The 23,855-nt window shown below is 30.8% G+C and overlaps 1 protein-coding gene across 1 annotated transcript in view; it reads left to right on the forward strand.

The window, feature by feature from the left end:
• Positions 1 to 9,196: 9,196 nt before the first annotated feature.
• The window catches only part of Nep1 (M13 family metallopeptidase neprilysin 1), a gene marked incomplete at its 5' end in the record, with an annotated part of 31,088 nt that continues 16,429 nt past the window's right edge, over positions 9,197 to 23,855 (forward strand). Inside the window, one exon of the mRNA XM_088274457.1 lies at positions 9,197 to 9,241. Within this exon, the coding sequence (XP_088130583.1) occupies positions 9,197 to 9,241 (45 nt within the window). The remainder of the gene's footprint in view (positions 9,242 to 23,855) is intronic.

The following is a 23,855-nucleotide window of genomic DNA, read 5'->3' on the forward strand; positions in this document are numbered from 1 at the left end:
TGGGAACAGAGTAAATGGTGGACAGAAATAAGTTATGGCAAATAAAACCCAACAGCGAAAGCTAAAATGGCAGTACACACTTGATTTTTAGCCCTAATGAATGGAAGTGAAGTATTGAGTCGGTAAAAAAAGGATGAAAGCAGACTGCATGCAGTCGAAATGCGATCTCTAAGACAAAATGTGATGCAAAACGATGTACATTCGAATGTTGGTATAAGGGAAGAATGCAATGCTGAGATAAGCATTATCAATAAAATTAATGAAGGCGTGTTGTGATGGTTTGGGGATGTGAATCGAATGAGTGAAAAAAAAACAGTGAAACAAAGTTATGAGGCAAATGTAGTTGGTAAAGCAGAAGAAGACCGAATAAAATCTGGCGTGATAAAGTATTAAAAACATTCAGGCAAGTTAAATTAAGAGTAGGAATGATCGTCGGGTTTATAAGGAGATGCATAAATGTGGAAGAGGCGAAGATTTTTTTTTCTTTGATTGATTGAATTTTTTATAAGTGTTAGGATCTTGCATATATCTAAATAAAAAGGTCTCTGCTTACTAATGGTTTTTACTCAAACCAACCATTGATGACTCCCATGAACTCAAATATGAGATTTATGATAAATGTAGGAGTTCCAAATATTTGAGTATCTAGTGTGGTGGTCAATCATGGGAAGAATGGTGGATATTGAATGAATGAATGTTACAAGTATATAAAGTGATCACGTTAAACCAGTCTATGACATGTAATAAGCTCTGTAAATACTCAGACTTCCACATACTCCCTCATCTATGTTGAGATGTCGAAAATGTAAACTATTTATGTTGTAACATATTTTGCAAACCACAGGCCGCAAGCTGAATGCAATCTCCGAGCACCCATAAGCAACATACATATTTCTAACATGGTTTATACAATTTTCCTTTGCATTTCCCTTGGTATTCTAGTTGCCAATATCGGCACATCTACATCTACATATATATATGTCATGCTTAATGCACTGGGGAATAGTCTCGCAAGTGGGTCAAAGAATATTTTTTGAAGGAACTGGAATAAATCTATAAACGTATATTTATATTTATATATATATATATATATATATATATATATATATATATATATATATATATATATATATATATATATATATATATGTATATATATATATAATATATATATATATATATATATATATATATATATATATATATATATATATATTGCGGTTAACCGTTTTACTTTATTACAATAGTTTTCAAATAACATTAGTTATAAACGTACTGGAATATACATATGTAAACCTTTGATTATAACTGATAACACCTATAAACACCAAGTGTTACATTAAATCAGAAATAAATAAAATAATATTAAAAAAACTGTAGTTAAGCAAAAAATTTCTGAGGATAAATGAAAAAAATTAGGAAGCATTTATAAAAAAGATAATATACTTTATAAAAATAATTATTAAAAAAGATAATATACTGTAAAAATGTATTTAAAAAAAATAAATACTTACCAATGACCAATATACATTGCCGTTTTTTTTTAACAAAGAATAAAGCGAATTTCTTTCACAGGATTTGGACCCTTATCAATGGGCTTATTGCTAAAAAGCAATAAATATCTTCAAATTTCATCTCATTTAACGAGTAATTATAGTTTAAATAATTTAAAGATATATAAAGTTGAAATTCATGTATTCTCGATTACTTTAATAAAATATTTATTCATTTACATACATATGTAGGCTTGATGAATGTGAGTTACATTAATACTTGTGTATCTGTATCCTACTTGTATAATATGCGTATTGGCAGCATTTATAAGTGGGACAAGTGTGATTTGTTTATAAACAGTTTTTAATTTCGAAACCATGTTTATTTTACATTTATCATTTAATCTAGGCCTTACATTCAATATGTACATATTTAATTTTTAGAAAAATACTGTCTCTAAATATAAATTGTCATTTTGTACTCACTATGAATAAGATTAATGCCAATAAAAGGTGGCGCAAAATTAATTATCCAATCGGAAAAATTCATAATTCTTGCAAAAGGCGTCTTGCGTCAATTATATTTGATATTTGTAAACTAGACAGCTGTGGTATACAAACAGGTTAATGGTTGCGCAAAAATGATAATCCAATTTTTTTCAATGACTTTTTTACTGAATAAAAAAAAATGTTTTTCAGTGATGAAAATCTTCATTTGGACCCTATTAATTTTTTTTGTAAAGTGAAAATATGAGACCCGTCAAGTGGCTGCCACCAGTATTGATATACATTTGTGTCCGTTTTATCAATTCGTTTGTATACCGCAGCTGTCTAGTTCACAATCGTCAAATATGACGTACGACGCCATTTGCAAAAAATATAACATCTTGCGATAGAACAAAATGACAACTATGTAGTTTTTTTCCACACGAATTTTATTTCACCAGCAAAAAATACTGTACAAAATCATGGTTTTCAACCTGTGCCTTGTTATGTACATAACATAGAATTTTGTCTAGCCTCACACCAGTCCGATGATGTCGGTTACGACGAAACCCGATTCATGGTCAAATAAAATTCACGTGAAAAAACCACATAATTATTCTATAAAATGTAGTTTCACCAAGAAATGTTAATGAAAACTTTAATCTTATAACCGATAGGGTGAATAATTTTGCGCCACCCTGTATGTAGCAATGGTGGGATTGATGTTGACTTCCCATTCAAACAGGCATGTATTAATTTGTTAACAGAAGTCAATAAATTATATGATTAATATATGGTTGTGACTGTATTGGAGTATTAATGAGATAAATGTTTATCGAGTCTACTAATTGAAAAAATAGGCGTATTTATTTAAGCAACATAAACATCCGGAAACTATTTTCGTGAAGCGTATCTGAGCAAAATTAAAATGTATTATATGTCTCAGATCTATTCTCATAAAATGAATTCGAGATATCAAACTATATATGACGTATGTACATAGAACTAAAACATCCAAAATATATCAAATAAAACCTAACACATATTACCCCTTTTAATCAAAAGAATTTAAACTTGGATTTTAATTATAATGCAATAAAGTTATACAAACCGCTTCAACTATCCATAAAATCATAAAGAATAGATTTTTCTTCAAACCCTTATCTGCACCCCAATGGTGCATAGGGCACTGCATCATATAAACGCAGTGTTTACTTGATCGCTAACACATGAAGGAAAGGTGATCAGCCCTCCGCTACCCCAGCCCACGGTAGTATTAAATAAATATTAGAGTCAAAAAATCATTTATATTTATTTGAATCCCCCTGGCAATCGACCCGGGGACATCCAGAACGGTAGCCGAGCGTGCTGACCATTACACTATGCAGGCGGACAACTACATACGTACATAAATATAAAAGAGCTATTCATAAATGGATGTAAGTAGTTCAGAAATATATCGTATTTTTCAGCTTTGTTGTATTTCATTTCATATTATAAATATTTTTATTTTTATTTTCTTAATGTCTCAACATAGATGAAGATGAATTAGGAAGTCTGGGGTTTTTTTCTATTTACAGAGCATTTTTTTTTAATTACCTAACGTCCAAGTGACTCTGAAATCTAGCTACGGCTTATGCAACACCGTTTATCATGTCCCTACTCAGGCTTCAACTTTATAAGTTTCGTAGCCTATGCCTACTTGTGAGTGGATGTACTCTTTATGTTTGAGGTTACTATAATTTCATGTAATTCATGAGTGAAATTTCTAGGCAAAAACACTCGCAATATACAGAGCCATCTAATTAATTACTTTATACACGTGCAACATTCGCCATTCTACTTCATAAATGACAATCATAATACTAAGATTTTTTATATATATATATTTTTTAAATATGATCAATCTCGTGATTCAGAACATACGAGTTCACAAAAGCCATCTACGTTGTATTAAGACTACTTTTATTTAGCAGAGACCCATTTCTTTGGATGTATCCGAAATCAGAACCTTGGATTATTTTAACGTACTGCGAAAGGCCTAAATATACGATTTTCATTTTTTTATGTAGCTAACAATGTTACAATGATTAAAGAAAACACTTCGTTTTTTACCACTTGAGTTTTATTATAGACTACATGTTTCAGAAGTTAAATTTCCATCATTCAGGTCTGTATAATAACTCAGTTATTATACAGACCTGAATGATGGAAGTTTAACTTCTGAAACATGTAGTCTATAATAAAACTCAAGTGGTAAAAAACGAAGTGTTTTCTTTAATCATTGTAACATGTCTTACCACAAAGTTAATGCCGAAACAATAAATAAAATAGCTAACAATGTTGTAAAACTCAGTGATGGTACATTGCTGTAATTTGTTATTATGTGTATGAACTGTAACCTAACACAGCACGCAGTATTATAAAAATATATTAAAATCTAATTAAAAATGAAATGTTTTGATTTTTTAATCTCGTCCAATTAAAATACCAAATTTCACAGATAATAAACACTCGCAGTGTTTTGTGGGGTAACACGAATTTAATCAAAGTCTAATAAGTTTTCATTAAAATAATAAAGGTTCACTCGCTTGTGAGGAAATTGAAGTTTGATTATCAAGTAAATAGTTAGTAAATTGTTATCCATTAGTCCTAGATTGGCGCGCCGGCTTGCCGCTGTGTTGGTTTAGGGAACATAAACAGCTAGGCTGGGCTGGGACTGTACAGTACTGTACGTTGTACACTATAGGGCTGGATGAGGGACTGTACGACCGTAGAGAACAGACAGAGTGTCGCTCGTGCTAGGAATAATTCAATTTTAACCCCTTGGCTACCTTTTACTATAATACTCTCCTTATCATACGATGAATGATAAGGATAGTGTTATTTATTGACTTGGCGTTTAATTTGTAGAACTCCATTTTTATTTATGTATTAATTTTAAATCAAACACAGATTTTTTGCGTCTACTAAGTTGTATTTTATTAACAAAAAACACATAAAAAAATATATTGTGACAATTGTTTCGCCTTGTTAGGGCATTATCAAACGAATGTTCGTTTGATAATGCCCTAACAAGGCGAAACAATTGTCACAATATATTTTTTTATGTTTTTTTTGTTAATAAAATACAACTTAGTAGACGCAAAAAATCTGTGTTTGATTTAAAATTAATACATAAATTAGGATAGTGTTATATTACTATCTTCTTCCTCTAACCCTTACTCCCACCCTATGGTGCATAGGGCACTGCATGATATAGAAGCACTGTTATTTCGATCGTTAAATACATTAAGGAAAGGTGATCAGCCTTCCGCTTCAGGTACCAATCCAGGATCATATTAAATAAATATAACACTGAAAAATGACTAATATTTATTTTTACCCTGTTGGGAATCGAACCTGAGACCTCCAGCATGGTAGCATAGCGCGCTAACCACTACACTATGGAGGTAGACCTACACAAATAGCATAAATTTTAAATATATTACCATACCACAAAGCTAACAATGCTTTTCCTTAAAATACCTTTAACTATTTTAAAAGTTCTGGAATTTTTGGGTTATTTTGCTAGAAATTTTTGTTCGCCTCTATAGTATAATGGTCAGCATGCTCAGCTACAGTACTGGAAGTCTCGAGCTCGATTCCCAAGAGGGTCAATATAAATATAAGTGATTTTTCACTCTAATGTTTATTTAATATTACCCTGGACTGGTACCTGAAGGGCAAGGCTGATCAGCTTTCTTTCGACACTGCATCGTATAGAAGCAATGTTATCTTTATTTAACGATCAAGATAACATTGCTTTCATACGATGCAGTGCCCTTGCACCATGGGGTGCGGATAAAGGTTGGAAGAAGAATTTTTATTTAATATTACCCTGGACTGGTACCTGATCACATTTATTTAATGTGTTAACGATCAAGATAAATCTGCTTTTAAATGATGGAGTGGTCTTTGCACCATCGGGTGCGGAGGAGGGTTTCAAGGGTCTTAGAAATACCGCGATTTCAACATAAATAGTTCAAAAGTGAAATGGGTTGGATATGATATTAATATATAAACACGGAGTGTTTAAAGATAATATCAAAATAATATATTTATTTTTCTCTTTAAGTTTATTTGTATATTTATTTTTGCTAATATTGAAAGTAATTGTAAGATATAAATTATTATATTACTCTTAATATCGATGTTTAACTTAAGAAAAAAAAAAATATAAATCGAAAACAATTTCATAACCCTGAAGGAATCCCTAACATACTGACCAAAATGTATCTGATTCTTTTATAAATCATGACTTCGGAAGGGTCCGGTATTTCTCGCTAGAGAACAGAAAGCCGATTTATCGGTTTTTGGTAACCAAAGGGTTAACTGTTCACGTGAGTGCACTAGCAAAGTTTACTCATTGATTTCGATATGGGACAGACTATCATAAACTCAATTATTTGCTTCTTCCGAGTGCTTTACTTTAAAGAATATTAGCGACTTTCCTAGCAAACGAATGCCTGAGGTCTCCCAGCTAACTTAAAAGCACTTTCAAACCTCGTTCACTCCTTTCAAGAACGTCATAAATCAAAAAACTTGATTTTTCAGGAGAATGTTTTTAAAATTTAAAAATATAACACAATGAATTAAAAATAAATATCAAGCCACTTATTGAGCTTTTTACTGTGCATCAGATCTTTTTAGGTAAAACCTGAAGGTTTTTTCTTTATTTGAAAAATATTTAGTTTATTAAAAAAAATAATTAAACAATACCTTTTCTTCAAAATGCAAAAACAACATGTTTTGCCCTGTAGCGAGTAAATATTAAGTTAAAAATATGCCTCTTTTGCTGGGATGTAGTACATTTTCAGGGCATTCCGAAAACTTGCACAACTGAAAATTGGCGATTTTTGATTTATGACGTTCTTGAAAGGAGTGAGCGACCTGTTCACTCGTGTACGGTACATAGTCAAGACCCTTAGCTTTTCATTTTTCTTTTCATGACAAATTTATCAATGTAGCATCTTTTATCTCTGAAACGTGTTTGAGGTCTCTTTTCAACATTTTTCAGGAGATTTCTATCGTTGCTACTTCTAACCGGTAATTTCATTACTGATTAATCTCAAAAGAGTGTAAAAAGTTAAGAAGTCGTTACTTTATTTAATGATGTGGAATGTTGTGATGTGCGATGAATGTGTCACAATAAATTGTAAGACCAAGTAAAACTTGAATTAAAAATGGATAGATATTAACGACAAAAAGATTGCCGAATCAATTGATGAAATTATTTTTAAATTTATCAAGTATAAATTCATATTTAGTTTAAAGAAGAAAAAAAATTAATACTCTTCATGTTATTTTTTGATATCTCAACATAGATGAAGAAGAATATGGAAGTCTGGGCTTTTACGGGGCTTACGACTATCATTGACTGGTGTACGTGATCACTTACACACGTGTAACATTTACCAGTTTTTCCCATGATTGACAACCACACTACTCAAATTCTCGTAACGTCTATGTATATGGTTCAATTTCCCAATGCTCCGTAAATGCCCAGAATTCAATATTCTTTATCTATGCTAAGATGTCAAAAAATAATATGGAAATTAACTCCTATAATTGGAGATAATCCAAATTTGTGACCAAGCGTTTGGACACTCAAAATGTCGTTAATAATGTTGGTTAACAGTCTGGTACACCATTTTTACGATTGGCTTTAAAGATTGAAGTCGACCAAAGTAAGTTTTCTCCCGTCATGAGTCTTGGGGGTGAATAGTGTCCAGGATTTGGGTGTTACCATAAAGCTTCATTAGCTCGAACACCCCATTCTTCAAAGGCTCTAAACAAAGTCGCCAAGGGCGCAAAAGTTCCAAATCCTTTGATAAAAGTAAAGGCGTTCCGGTTTCTGTTTATTTTACAAAAAATCTGATTGAAACTCTATAAAGTTTGATCGCATTTTGTTCGAAAATTGCTATTAGATTTATGCAAATTCACCAAAGAAGACGAGTCACTTCTGAAGCCACCAATTATAACTTTGTGTTTACTTCAAATCATGAATAATTAGGTGGACTTTCGTAAAGCAATTTTCAATAATTACTTGCATATATTAACTAAGGCAGTTTTCGCAATCTCATCATATTCGGTACTCTACACACATCGCTCACTCCTTTCAACAACGTCATATATTTAAAAAAACTTGATTTTTCTGGAGATCGTTTTTAAAGTTTAAAAATATAATAAAATGTATTAAAAATAAATATCAAGCCACTTATTGAACTTACTGTGCAAAAGATCTTCTTAGGTAAAACCTGAAAGTTTTTTCTCCATTTGAAAAATATTTGGGATACTTATTTAAAAAATAATTAGACAATACATTTTCTTCAAAATGCAAAAACAACACTTTCTGCCCTGTAGCGGGTAAATATTAATTTTAAAATATGCCACTTTTGCCGGGATATAGTACATTTTCTGGGCATTCCGAATACATACACAACTGAAAATTGACGATTTTTGATATATTGTTAAGTTATTGTTTAATTATTCTTTTAAATACACTAAATATTTTTCAAATGGAGAAAAAACATTCAGATTTTACCTAAAAAGATCTGTTGCACAGTTAAAAGTTCAACAAGTGGCTTGATATTTATGTATTGTTAAAACATTTTTTTATATTTTTAAACTTAAAAACGATCCCCTGAAAAATCAAGTTTTTTTTATATATGACGTTGTTGAATGGAGTGAGCGATGTGACCAAATACTCGTATTGTTAATACATTTTATTATATTTTTAATCTTAAAAACGATCCCGTGAAAAATCAAGTTTTTTTATATGACGTTGTTGAATGGAGTGAGCGATGTGTCCAAATACTAAGTGGAAACTTAGGAGCTATTTTTACATTTCTCAAAAACCATAAGCATGTTAAATTTATAAAACCCAAATATTTTCTTTCTTTGTTAGTGAAAAAACTCAAATTTCTTGTCTTTGTGGTTTCCTTTGAAAATACACAATAACCTAAAATAAAAGTTTCAAAATAACGAATGCCATACTCGCATCCCAGACGGCTCTGCATGTGACTCCTCGAGGCATTACAGCCTCCGGCAGGTTGCTAGCTCCTATTCAACCAAACGTTAGAGATTATTCTGCATTTTTATAAGGCAAAAAATAAAGTCAACAACAACAAAATTAATTTTTCTACTTACTAAAGAATATTTTCTTATTTTTTCAGGAAGAAGAAAAAACGTTTGTTTAACTGAGGAGTGCGTAAGAACTGGTAAGTAATTTATATATATATTTTTTGTTTTATTACGAACTTATGGTTTTTTTAAGTTACGTGTTATAGGCAAACATAGAAGGTACTCGTTAAATATTATGAATTATCCACTTTTCGTCTCCTGTCACAAGTTATGCCAAAAAATACATGTCGTAATAATAATAATATAAAACGCATATCGCTCACTCCTTTCAAGAACGTCATAAATCAAAATACTTGATTTTTCAGGAGAACGTTTTTGAAGTTTAAGAATATAATACAATGTATTAAAAATGAATATCAAGCCACTTACCGAACTTTTTACTGTGCAACAGATCTTTTTAGGTAAAACCTGAGTGTGTTTAAAAAAATAATTAAACAACACATTTTCTTCAAAATGCAAAAACAACACTTTCTGCCATGTAGCGGGTAAATATTAAGTTAAAAATATGCAACTTTTGCTGGGATATAGTACATTTTCTGGGCATCCAAAAACATGCACAACTGAAAATTGACGATTTTTGATTTTCTTGAAAGGAGTGAGCGATATGTTCACTCTCGCTTCTATATTAAGGGTGGATAGCTCGGGCAGCGTCTAAATATGTACATATACCCATCTTATACACTTGCCCAATCCGGTTTAAATTAAACCGCACTATAGACCACGAAGAACCGAGTTTCTGACTTCATTTTTTATGTGGATTGGACGCAAACTCGTTCAAACCTGACCGTTTTATATGCCATATGATACCAAGAGGCTTGTACTGTGTACCTACAGGTGTGGTTTAAAGATGTATAAATCAAATATTATAAAGCATATATAAATAAAAACAACGCCACAGATTTCATTCAGCCCTGCGTACACACTATCACGAATGATACACATTTCCTTTGTGTTTTGAATAATGTGGTCATTTTCACAACTCGTATAACACTAAGACACAAATTACAAGACCCTGAGTGGAATACACAAGAATTATCGAATGAAATAAAGCGAAAAATACAGCTATTTATAATATGGTAATATTTGCGTAGATTATGGCAATCAATAGTTTGGGAAATAATACTCCAGATCTAAACAAATGTATTTAGCATGTTCAATAATTGAACAGTTCTATCTATTTAGCATGTTCAATAATTGAACAGTTCTATCTATTAAGCATGTTCAATAATTGAACTGTTCTATCTATTAAGCATGTTCAATAATTGAACTGTTCTATTTGTTAAGCACGTTCAATAATTGAACTGTTCTATCTATTAAGCATGTTCAATAATTAAACCCCTTTGTTGTTAAATTAAACAAAATAGATAAACATGCATTAAGCGTCTACAAAATACAAAAATTACAAAATATTATCCATATTTGTACATACAAACATGTACATACATATATATATATATATATATATATATATATATATATATATATATATATATATATATATATATATATATATGTATGTATATATATATATATATATATATATATATATATATATATATATATATATATATATATATATATATATATATATATATATATATATATATATATATATATATATATATATATATATATATATATATATATATATATATATATATATACGTATGAATATTTATAATTAATTGTTGATTTCAAATGTGTTATCTAGTAGGTGCGAGTTTTATGTTAAGAGAACAAAACTTATAAGACTTATGGTCTCAAAATTTATGGTTTTATATTAAAATCAGTGTTTGATTTAAATTTATGAAATGTATAAATATAGAGTTTAATAAAGTAAACGACAAGTCAATAAATATATAAATATAAATATATACATACATCAATCAATCTTTCACATTCAATACGACTTAAATTTTGGCTTCATGTTAAGATATCAATCTCATTAGCGTATTCATTCACATTCAATATGACTTTAACTTTTACTTCATGTTGAGATGTCAATCTCATTAACGTATTTATTCACATTCAATATGACATTAATTTTGACTCAATGTTGAGATATCAATCTCATTAAAGTATTAATTCACATTGAGTGTGACTTTAATTTTAGCTTCATGTTGAGATATCAATCTCATTAGCGTATTCATTCACATTCAATTTAGGTTTCATGTTGAGATGTTTCATGTTCAATACGACTTAAATTTTGGCTTCATGTTAAGATATCAATCTCATTAACGTATTCATTCACATTCAATATAACTTTAATTTTAGCTTCATATTGAGATGTCAATCTCATTAATGTATTCATTTGTTTTCAATATGACTTTGATTTTGACTTCACGTTGAGATATCAATCTCATTAGCGTATTCATTCACATTCAATGTAACTTTAATTTTGGCTTCATGTTGAGATGTCAATCTCATTAACGTATTTATTCACATTCAATATGAATTTAATTTGAACTTCATGTTGAGATGTCAATATCATTAACGTATTCATTCACATTTATTATGACTTTAATTTTGACATAAAAGCTATTTTCACTGTGGTTTTGTAATTCAGACTACGTATGTACGTAATACTATTGTGTATAACACTTTGAACTCAAAGTAAAGAGGTCAATTTAGCCAGGCCAGCTGGCCTGTGGTAAGTGGCAACCCTTTGTGATCTGACCAAACTACTCGCACATTGTGATGCGATGTCTTCCGCATGATATAATCCCACCGTGACCCCCGCGCCGTTCCCGCATACGAGTATTATCAATATTCGATCGATAGTCTTCGGTGCAGGATTATTTCCGTAATCGACTAAAGAAAAATAATAGGGATGTGTACTTTATGGAAAAATATGGATTTCTGGGTATTTACAGGACTTACGATCTTGTATTTATAGACAGTGGCGTGTGCAGAGAATTAATTAGAGTAGGCAATAGAGGTAATAATAATAATGATCTTGGATGATTTATCTAGCGCCATTTTCGTAAAATACTACCTCAAGGGCGCTTATACGGATTACAATATGAAAATGATAATGAGGTAGGTAGTAAGGTAAGCTGGTACTACTTAGTAAGGTAGGGTAGGTACTGGTTGCGTTTTTATATGTCACGCGGGTAAGTAAGTACAGGCACTGCTTTTCTGCCTGTATGGAATGCACGCCACTGGTCGGTTTAACGTTCACTATCCTACCCACGATTGAATGTCACACTACTTTTTTTTTTAATCAAACATATATAACGTAATTCTCTCTTCGCTTCGTGTATGAGTTCGCGGCAGTATCAATGGCTAATAAGCTTTTATAAAGCAGAGACCTTTTTATTTAAATGTATGCAAGATCATTGCCAAATTATTTTACATTCTGGGAGACGCCTGAAAACATGAACGAGTGTTTTTACCCATGATAAAAAGTGTGTTCTCCCTTTTTTTTCATTTCCATTAAACCAGAATGAGCCGCAGCAATGCGTGGCTGGATATAGCTAGTTACATGTAAAAAATCAGTACGATATTACTGTTACTAGATTTTAATTATAAATACTTTTCATTATAAAATAATTTTGGATAATTTGTATGGAGCCATTTTTGTAAAATACTGCCTCTGGGGCAGTTTTTATACGTACTTTTTGTTTAATTATATTTTTATACATATAAAGCTTATTCAAATATTGCCAATTTTAGGTTACATGGAATTTAAAAAAAATGTAGTAATTATTTTGTGAAAACGATCCTATGCAAAATCGATGCCTCTATAATTTCTCATTTATTCTTTATAATTTTATAAATTTTGATAAACACATTCTGTTCACTGAGATGTCGATACTTATATGTTTTTTTTGTCTCAAGCAACTTTAAAGGCAGAATGGGACAAAATAATTTGTAAAATGTTCAATTTGTTAATATTCAATGGGGTAAAAGTTTGCAGTCGCCTTAAAATACTTTTTTTTTAAAATTTAGTCCTACAGATTACTTTCCCCGCCGAAAAGAAATGTGTTTGAAAAAGATAACGCAAAAGTTCCAAAAGTTTAAATAACGTAGGTACATTTTAGAAATTGTTGAAGAAAATCTTCTTAACCTTTATAGGACGAATCTATTTTTAATATAAATAGTTTTACTAAGTTGGTAGAGCCTTGAAAATATTTGAATCGATACAAATTTGCGACTATTCGGGCTTACTCACCTGAAAATGGGTATGAAACATTTAAGTAGGTAACTTTAAAAAAAAGTTTAAATCTTAAAAGTATAAATATGTATATTATCACAATTTGCTATTATATTTATGTAATTTATTATAAATATATTACAAATTCTAAAATAAATGTAATTCGAATAAACATCAATATAATACAATTAGATTTATGTTTTGTACCCACATTTATTGGCGAAAATGCATTTTATGTAATGAAATAACAACTATAGTAAACCCCCTTATAACGTTGAGATAGTTACAGCTTTATTGTAGGGTACGTTATAGAGGGTAAATGTTTTTAAATTGTATTTTAATTTTAAAATTACTGATTTCAGTCATTTTTTTGTTAAAATGTCATAATATAATTTAAAACATAAACCCCCTGTAACGTTCCCTAAGATAACGCGGAACCTATCCCAACATTAAGGGGGGGTTTTACTGTATTTAGTTTTTGCCACATTTAATTAATTTTACCAGTGACCGGGTTTCGTCGCTACCAACATTAGTATGATGATGTTATTCTATTATATGTTTTATTTGAATGATTTTAGTTTAAGTTTATTTAAAACTAAATAAAATAACATGCTAAAAGTATTGAGAAATTGCATTTTATTTATTTGTCGCCATAGCGGCGGCACTCGACTAATATGATTAAACCATGGCGTCTTTATGGTGACACTCGAGAGCTAAGGATTAGGAGTTTTAATTTTTTTGTCAACGTGTACACGTGCCCTTTATAAAACACGATCAGACATTCAATCGCCTGAAATGGAAATTGGATAATTTTCTACTAAGTGCCTTCTCATCAGAGGCTTAGATGATAATGAATTACTACTTAGGGACGCTTTAGCAAAGTCGTTTGTATCAAACTCAATTAGTGGTTGTGGATTGGAAAGCTTAAAATTACCAGATTACCTCTCGCAATCCGAGGGATGTGAAATTTTCACATTTAATGAGCTTAAATCTTACGTCTTTGGTATATGAAAAACCATTTGTATATAAATAAGGTTTCGTAGAAAATCTTTAAAATATTTTATGTACGCAGTTAGTTTATCAGATATAAAATATATTAAATAAAATATTAAATAAATTCTTCATGCTGGTGCTCTATGAAGGTAGATGTTACACATATTACAGTTTAAAAAAAGGGATTTATGTATGTATGAAGTTTTATGTATAATGAAGGTTTATATATAATGAAGTTTTATATGAATTTAATTCGTTTATGAGGCGAATGTAGTTGGAAAAAAGAGCTGAGGGAGACCGAGGAAAATTTGGCATAATGAAGTTTCTCAAATACTTGAAAGCTGCGAAAAGCTGTCATTAATACTAGTGTATTAATGACATAGTTGTAGTGGTGTGGCGTTCTATGCTCTCGGCATAATCTTTAGGAGAATCGGCATGATGGTTATTTAGTTAGTCAATATAAATAATAACATTTTGCTGACGATTTTCGCCACGTGTATAATGTTCGTCGTATTTATACTAATTATAATTCCTTAATTATTTTCATTGATTGATTCGGCAGTCACTTTGTGTAATATCTATCCATTTTAAATTTGAATTTTACTTGGTAAATATCACTTTTTATTCAAATCTATTATGACACGTGTTTCGACGCATCCAAAGATACGATTGTAAAATATAGACTAAGCTTTACATGCGGCATTTGAAAGCGAAATGCATTGAAACTCGTGTCACAATAAACTTTAAGAAATGGTCGTTATTAATTGATAATTGCATTTATTTATTTTTTTTAGTCCTAATTTATGATATTTTTTACATATTTTCAGTGTGGGTATTGTTTTATTCGAATCCTTATCCGCACCCCAGTGGTGCATAGGGCACATAATATAAACGCAGTGTTATCTTGATCATTAACACACGAAGGAAAAGTGATCAGCCCTCCACTTCAGGTACCAGTCCAGGGTAATATTGAATAAATATTAAAGTGAAAGAATCACTTATATTTATTACACCCCCTCTGGGAATCCAACCCGGGACCTCTAAAACGGTAGCCGAGCGTGATGACCATTACACTACGGAGGCGGAGGATATATTATAATATTAATGAAAAATCCCCACTTCTCTCGAGGAATACAATGTATAACAGTTACTAGTATTATTAAGTATTATCGGTTAATCCGCTGTCGAAACGGGCAACCCTCGTAAAGGGTGTCTGATTGAAGGTCGCGCCGGGTCAGGCTGGGTTAATATATAACTAGATTAGTAGCCCAATCACTGTCTCACCGCCTCCAATTAATTCGGTCGCTTCTGGAGCGCGAGCATTCACTTCCAGCCTCCTAATCATCGTGTTGTGTCTCTATTCCGCAGCACGTCTCGGCTCTATACAAGCACAAACTGTCGCCGATCGTGTCAGCCTCTCGAACAATTCAACTGACTCCCAGCACTTGTACTCTATACGGAAATAAACTTGACGTAACGAACGTTCATTCATCATTGTACCTGATGTAATGTAATACATTAAAATGTTCCCTTACATCTGTTTGTGATTTTAAGTACGATAGTTACATGGTCAAATGTCAATAACACTTCAATGCACATTACTTGTATAATGCTATTCCTTTTACTTTGTATTTTATAGGATATATTTACTTATTTTTATTACATCATACACATTATTACAAATAACAATTAAATGCCTTTACTGAGTTTTCTGACAATTTTCATTTTTAAAAACATATGAGATTCACCCCTACCTAGACTCCATACCAAGGAATATTTTTTTTTTAAATTCTTTTGTTTATTTTACTTTGTTTATTAAAAAAAATATTGTAAAACGAACTCCTCTCTAAACACAAGTATCTACTTTTTTAGAGAGTAAGAAACGTTATATTTGAAATGTATTGTATATTTACCAACTATTTTGTATTATTTAAATATGTATTTTGTAAAAAAAAATCAATAAACAAAAAAACAAAATTGCTAACGACATGCAATCTAATACGACATGGCCGAATGTTGCGATCTATTTCAGATCTATTTAAGTACTTGTACTTTATATGTGAATAAGCATGACGTAACGAACATTCATTCTGTATTATACCTGATGTAATGTAATACATACATTGAAATATTATATATGTTTGTGATTTTAAATAGTTACATGGCTAAATGTCAATAACATTTCAATGCATATTATTTGTATGTATAGTGCTATTCCTTTTACTTTGTACTATGTGAGATTTATTTTTATTACGTCATACACATTATTACAAATTACAAATAACAATATGTACAGTGCCTTCTCTGAATTTTTCTTAGTTGAGGATATCAGAATGATTGACAATCGGTTTAAAAATATGTCAATCAAAGGATATAGAATATATATATATATATATATATATATATATATATATATATATATATATATATATATATATATATATATATATATATATATATATATATACTACTACTATATATCACGCCGTTTCCCCGCAGGGGTAGGCAGAGTGGATGAAACGCCACACTCTTCTGTCCTGACATACACTCCTCGCCTCCTTCACATCTATACATCTAGTCATACATGCCCTCCGATTACGCAGACTTTTGACACCGCCAGATTTTAGGTTCTGATTGATCTGATCGTGCCAAGTCTTATAGTATATATATATATATATATATATATATATATATATATATATATATATATATATATATATATATATATATATATATATATATATATATAATAATAATAATAATAATAATAAAACCCTTATCCGCACCCCAATGGTGCATAGGGCACTGCTTCATATAAACGCAGTGTTATCTTGATCGTTTACACATGAAGGAAAGGTGATCAGCCCTTCGCTTCAGGTACCAGTCCAGAGTAATATTGAATAAATATTACAGTGAAAAAATCACTTATATTTATTTGACCCCCCCCCTGGGAATCGAACCCGGGACCTCCAGAACGGTAGCCGAGCGTGCTGACCATTACACTACGGAGGCGGACAATATAAATATAATAAATATTTTTCAAATGAAAAAAAAACATTCAGGTTTTACCTAAAAAGATCTGTTGCATAGTAAAAAGTTCAGTAAGTAGCTTCATATTTATTTTTAATAAATTGTGTTATATTTTTCAACTTTAAAAACGTTCTCCAGAAAAATCAAGTTTTTTTATTTATGCCGTTCTTGAAAGGAGTGAGCGAAATATGGTACAACTTCCGAAATTTGAGTTGTTGTAAATCATGGGTATGATGCTGGATGTTACACGTGTATAAATTGATTAGTCAAATCAGCTTTTGATAGGTCGTAAGCACTGTAGATACCCATACTTTTATATTTTTCTTCATCCGTACAGAGATGTCAAGATTTCTAGAGTTTCTGCCACATATCTATGACCAATAACAATTATTTATTGCTTTTTATTTATTTTATCATATACGTATTTACAAATTACAATATGTGCCCTCACTCAGTTTTCCCGTATCAAGGGCATATTATATGTATATATCGCTCACTCCTTTCAAGAACGTCATAAATAAAAAATCGTCAATTTTCAGTTCTGCGTGTTTTCAGAATGCCCAGAAAATGTACCATATCCCAGCAAAAGAGGCATGTTTTTAACTTAATATTTACCCGCTACAGGGCAGAAAGTGTTTGTTTTGCATTTTGAAGAAAAGGTATTGTTTAATTATTTTTTTAAATGTACTTAATATTTTTCAAATGGAGAAAAACCTTCAGGTTTTACCTTAAAAGATCTGTTGCACAGTAAAAAGTTCAATAAGTGGCTTGATATTTATTTTTAATACATTGTATTATATTTTTAACTTTAAAAACGTTCTCCTGAAAAATCAAGTTTTTTGATTTATGACGTTCTTGAAAGGAGTGAGCGATATGTCAGTTCCATAAATTTAAATTATGTGAATGTCGATCATGGGTAGAATGGTGAATGCTACACGTATATAAAGGGATCAACTTAAACCAGCCTATGAAGGGTCGTAAGCCCTGTAAATACACAAATTTCTAAATTCTTCTTCACCTATATTGAGATGTCATTTTTTTCTCTTTATTTGATTCTCATTAAGGAATATTATATTATGATGCATCGAAAAATGAATCTATGACGTTCTCTGCTTGGTTCGGGATCACGTGGTGATTTTTCAGCCTGTGTATTTGTTTTTAAAAAGGGCTCACTTTCTTACATTCCCACCCTATTATTTGGAAAACCTCGGAATAAAAAGGCTTAGCGGGAAGGAAAAACCTTTACCGTACAAACAGGAGGGAGCGACTTAATTGTTATGTATGACATTCCGTATTTTCCAATCTTCTTCGCATAGGGTTGTTGCCTTTTAATAAATGCGTAGGGCAGGGTGGTATAAGCTTCAATATAATATAACCTAAGTAATTTACCTTCATTAATTGATTTCCATGAGTCACCTTGAGCTACATTTTACAACTATTTTTATTCTAAAGTTATCTACGATGGACACGTGAACAATGCATTAAAAATCATTACTGAAAAAACATTTTGTTTAAATGAAATTTTATTAAAAATTAACAGTTTTGACCTTAGGACGTTGAAAATAGATGTTTTTGTTACTTAATTTAGCTTTTTCGGTTCCAAAAATATATATAAAACTCCAGGTAGATAGTTACACATTCAAGTGGGCAAAAATTCATTTGTCCTCTGCTCTACATACTATTGTAATAGATAATTAAAAAATATATAATTTAGCTTGCATTTTAACTTAATAATACTAATGATGAAAAAAATGTCGAATCACATTCGACATGGGCCGGTAAGGGTTAAAAATATCTTAACATTTTTTTGACATTTCAACGTAGATGAAGAAGAATATGAAAGCCTGGGCGTTTACAGGGCTTACGACCTGTCATATGCTCGGTTAAGTGATCATTTTCCACACGTGTAACATTCACCAATTCTACCTATAATTGACAACCACACTATTACAAATTTTGGAACATCTAGATATGTTGGATCAATCTCGTGACACAGTACGTATGAGTTCACAAGAGCCATCTGTATTGGGATGAGGAAGGTTTTTTTAAGCAATGAATTTCTTATTTGTACGCGAGGGCCGAATCCTGAATTAAATTCACATACTTGAAACCTGCCTGAAAATTTGATTTTCGATTTTTTATGTTGCCTATAATTTGACCAGCTATTTTATTTACAACATTTTAAGTGTGTCCATATACTTGTTCACAAATCTGGATTATCTCCACTTTAGGAGTTATTTTCACACAGAATTCCATATTCTTCTTCATCTTTGTTGAGACGTCAAAAATGTATAAAAAAATAACTCCAAATAGGAAATAATCCAGATTTGTGAACGAGTGTTTAGGCACACTCCAAATGTTGTAAATAAAAAATATCTAACGTCTTTGTTTTGTAAACTCCAGCTTTGTAAGTTTTATATCCTATTGCGGGTGAGGAAGGGGGAAGGACCTGTTTCGTATTTTATATCAGTAAACAATAGGGGAGAAGCTTTAGTCATTATCATATTGTCAATCCTTATTGATCCTTATTTATTTTGTGAAGTTTAAGACTTTTAGTATTAATTACTTTAAGGAGAGAACTTTCAGATAATTAAATTCTTAAAATAAATAATAATATTAAAAGGCAGATGTTATTACTGATTCGATAATGATATTAGGTGCATCAAAAATAAAGTATAATGAACGGTGTAATTCACCAATAATAAGGTGTATAAAAAAATACATTTTATCCCAACTGTTGGATTGTTTTCACTTATTTTATACCAACAATTTAGTATGAACATTATATGACATATCGCTCACTCCTTTCTAGAACGTCATAAATCAATTTTTTTGATTTTTCAAGAGATCGTTTTTAATGTTTAAAAATATAATACAATGTATTAAAAATATATATCACGCCACTTATTGAACTTTTTACTGTGCAACAGATCTTGTTAGGTAAAACCTGAAGGTTTTTTCTCCATTTGAAAAATATATAAAATATTAAAATAAATAATTAAACAATACTTTTTCTTCAAAATACAAAAACAACACTTTCTGCCCTGTAGCGGGTAAATATTAAGTTCAAATATGCCACTTTTGCTGGGATATAGTACATTTTCTAGGCATTCCGAAAACATGCACAACTGAAAATGGACAATTTTTGATTTATGACGTTCTTGAAAGGAGTGAGCGATATGTAATTCCGATAACTCTGTGGTATAACAATGAAATATTGTGATTAATCAAATCAGAAATGGCGTCAACACTACAAATATTGATTTGCACTTATTTGTTAAAATGTTAGATATTTATTCACTTAACATCATAGATAGCATTAAAACAGATGAATATACTTTTATATAAAAGCATATTACGTTCTTGTTTTGTATTATTACAAAGGTTTTATTTCTTTACATGAATATAAATTACAAATATGATAACATATTAATACAAATGGATATATCTGTCTTCATAACTACAGTTAGAAATAAAGTAATATTATCATTGAATACGTATATTACAGGCCTTGTAATTACAATTACATTGTAAATATATATACATATGTCTTTCTTTACAATTACAGTAAAAATATAATAATTTTATATTTAAATACATTACGTATATTACTGGCTTTGTAATAACAATTCTAATTAAATACACAAATTTCTGTCTTCACAATCACAATAAAAATGACATTGTTAATAAATACTGTATTTGGAATAAATATTTGTATTTGGAGTAAAGAATTTTCTAAATTGCTATTATATTTTATGCATTATAAGAAATTATTACCTTTAATACAATTTAAATCAAAGTTTTAATTTCATAACTTTTAAAATCAAATTACGTAGTCAGAATCTAACTTTACTATTTATTATTCTATTGTTTTTCCTATGTCATCTTAAAAAATATGCGTCTGTTTGTAAAAATTTATATTTATTAGTTTAACTAAAAATTCAAGTCATTTTCTCCCAGCCATACTTCCACATCATTAAAAACCCCACCACTAGACTACACTATCTCAATACGGGAATTGAACAATAACAAATTCGGAGAAGTCAGCAGCAGGTAGCCCTAATCGTTTCCTGACTTTTCTTTTAAAGTTTTCCGCTCCAGGAAAATTGTTTTCCGCCCGCTGCCCGCCCCTCGCCCTCCCTCACCCCCTCACCGCCTCACCGATGCTTGCACAGGCTTCTGAGGAATGCTTCTTTGAAAATATTCTCAAAAGGATTGCCAGCATTAAAAAAAGTCGCTCTCTGTAAAAATTCGGAGGAAAGTACGTACAAGTACATGCTGAAGATGCGCGGAATTCATAACTGTATACTTGCAAAGCTCTCCCAAAGCTTTGAAATTTTTCATCCGCTGTTTTTCGTTAGTTCTCAGATGTAGAATCCTTCTCGTACATCTGAGGACACTTTGTTATTGTAAGAAATGGAGACATGAAATATTATTTGTCTTTTTTTTAATAATTCTAACCGCAAGGAGAATATTATCTAGAATTTTTAAGATGAAGCATAATATATGTATATACCTTACCAACCGTTAAAATAACTTCTTCTTCTTACTTTAACCCCTATCTGCACCAAATTGAGCATAAGGCGCTGCATTGTATTGACCTAGTGTTATGTTTATCGCTAATTACATGAAGGCAAGATAATGGCAGTCTGACGCTACATGTACTTGCCCTGGGTATTAAATAGATATCAGAGTGAAAAATCACTCATATTTATTTTGACCGCCCTCGGAATCGAACTCGGGACCTCCAGTATGCGAGATAAATGCGGTTATTACTACCTACATAAGCGGACAAAATCAAATGATTTTAAAATAAATTAAAAACCCGCAAAGGTTCTACTTTTAGAGGCTTGTCTGAAGGTAGAATAGCAAGATAAACTCCCAGACTTCCATATTTTTCTTTATTTAGGCTGAGGTATCAATACAAAGATCTTTGAGTTATCGACATATATCTATAGGTCAATTATTATTATTTATTGATTTATTTTTATTTCATCAAACACATAATTACAAATGAAAATAATGTGCCCTTACTGAGTTTCCCTGTGCCGAGGGCACATTTAACGAGATTTATTTAAGAAAATTATTTATATTATCCAATCAAATATCACATGGCTGAATGATGCGATCTATTTCAGAACAATCCACTTCCATTATCATCCATTTATGAATGGATTTTTATATTTTATTTTTATTTTTACTGACTTTATGGAAAATGAGAGCAGGTTGTACCGACAATGCATAATAATCAAAGTTATTTTAACCGAAAGAGACTCGTTTGATTTTAAAACACCAAGCTTAAAATTTGGAAATTTTGTTCACTCCTTTTTCTGCCCTGATGCTCTCGCGTATTCGTGACCAAATTGAACGAATGCAATTTGTCTGGAGTTGGTGGCTGGTGCACATTTTCAGCTTTCAGTGGCATTGATAATAATTTATCCGCGGGCGTGAGCGCCTGCGGCGTATAGCGGGCGGCCTGTTAGCCTGCAGCCTGCAGCCCGGCCTTCTCATTTCCGGTTTCCGTAACGACCCATCCAGACTCTCCAGATTTATTCCAGCAAGAATTCGCGTGTTCGATTTGATAAAAATACTGTAGGTTTTAAAGTTATTTAATCCGTATAAAAAAATACCATAAGTCAGCCATATTTTCCATTTCGGTTAATTTTTGACATCTCAAAAAGATGGTATTTACAGGGTATTTATAGGGCTTATGACGTGTTATAGGCTGGCTAATTGATCACTTTACACACATGTAACTTTCACCATTCTACCCATGATTGACAACCACACTATTATTCACTAATATTTAGTGCGTATTATCCATTTTATTCCGTGAGAAAGGTGTGGATTTATTTTTCCTTTATATATAACATATTCTAACTAACCCTCGCAACATTTTGTGAGTGTTCAAATGTAAAATTAATCATGGAAAGTCATAAGATACGTGATTAATCTCATGACGTTCCGTGATTTAGTTTACAAAACCAATCTATGATTCGATTTAGAAAGTTTTTATTTAGAAGAAACTTTTTTTCATTTTGGATATATGCAAGATCCTTGAAATAAGCCCAGACTTCCATATTCTTCTTCATGTACGTTGAGATGTCAAAAAAATGTAAAAAGAACTCTTAAATGGAGAAAACCCAGATTTGAGAACAAATAATTTGGACACACTCAAAATGCTGTGTTGGTTAGTTAGAATATTTTATAAAAATTAAAAATAAATCCACACCTTTCCCAAATAATAAAATGGATAATACGCACTAAATATTAGTAAAAGTTAATCCGTTGTCAAAACAGGCAACTCTTGGAGAGGGTGGAAGTAAATACAGGGAATTCGTAGAACTCCGTTTTAATTTATATATTAAATATTTCAATCAAATAACGATTTTTAGAGTCCACTAAAATTTTCTTTTATTACGAAAAACTCTAAAAAAAATTTAAAACTTGTTTCACTTTCTTATGGCATTTTCAAACTACTGTGAAGATTAAATGGACTGAGAGTCCTTATA

This window comes from Brachycentrus maculatus, unplaced genomic scaffold, assembly GCF_059751285.1.
Source record: "Brachycentrus maculatus isolate JH-2025_06_01 unplaced genomic scaffold, ASM5975128v1 h1tg000677l, whole genome shotgun sequence".
Classification (NCBI taxonomy): Eukaryota; Metazoa; Arthropoda; class Insecta; order Trichoptera; family Brachycentridae; genus Brachycentrus; species Brachycentrus maculatus.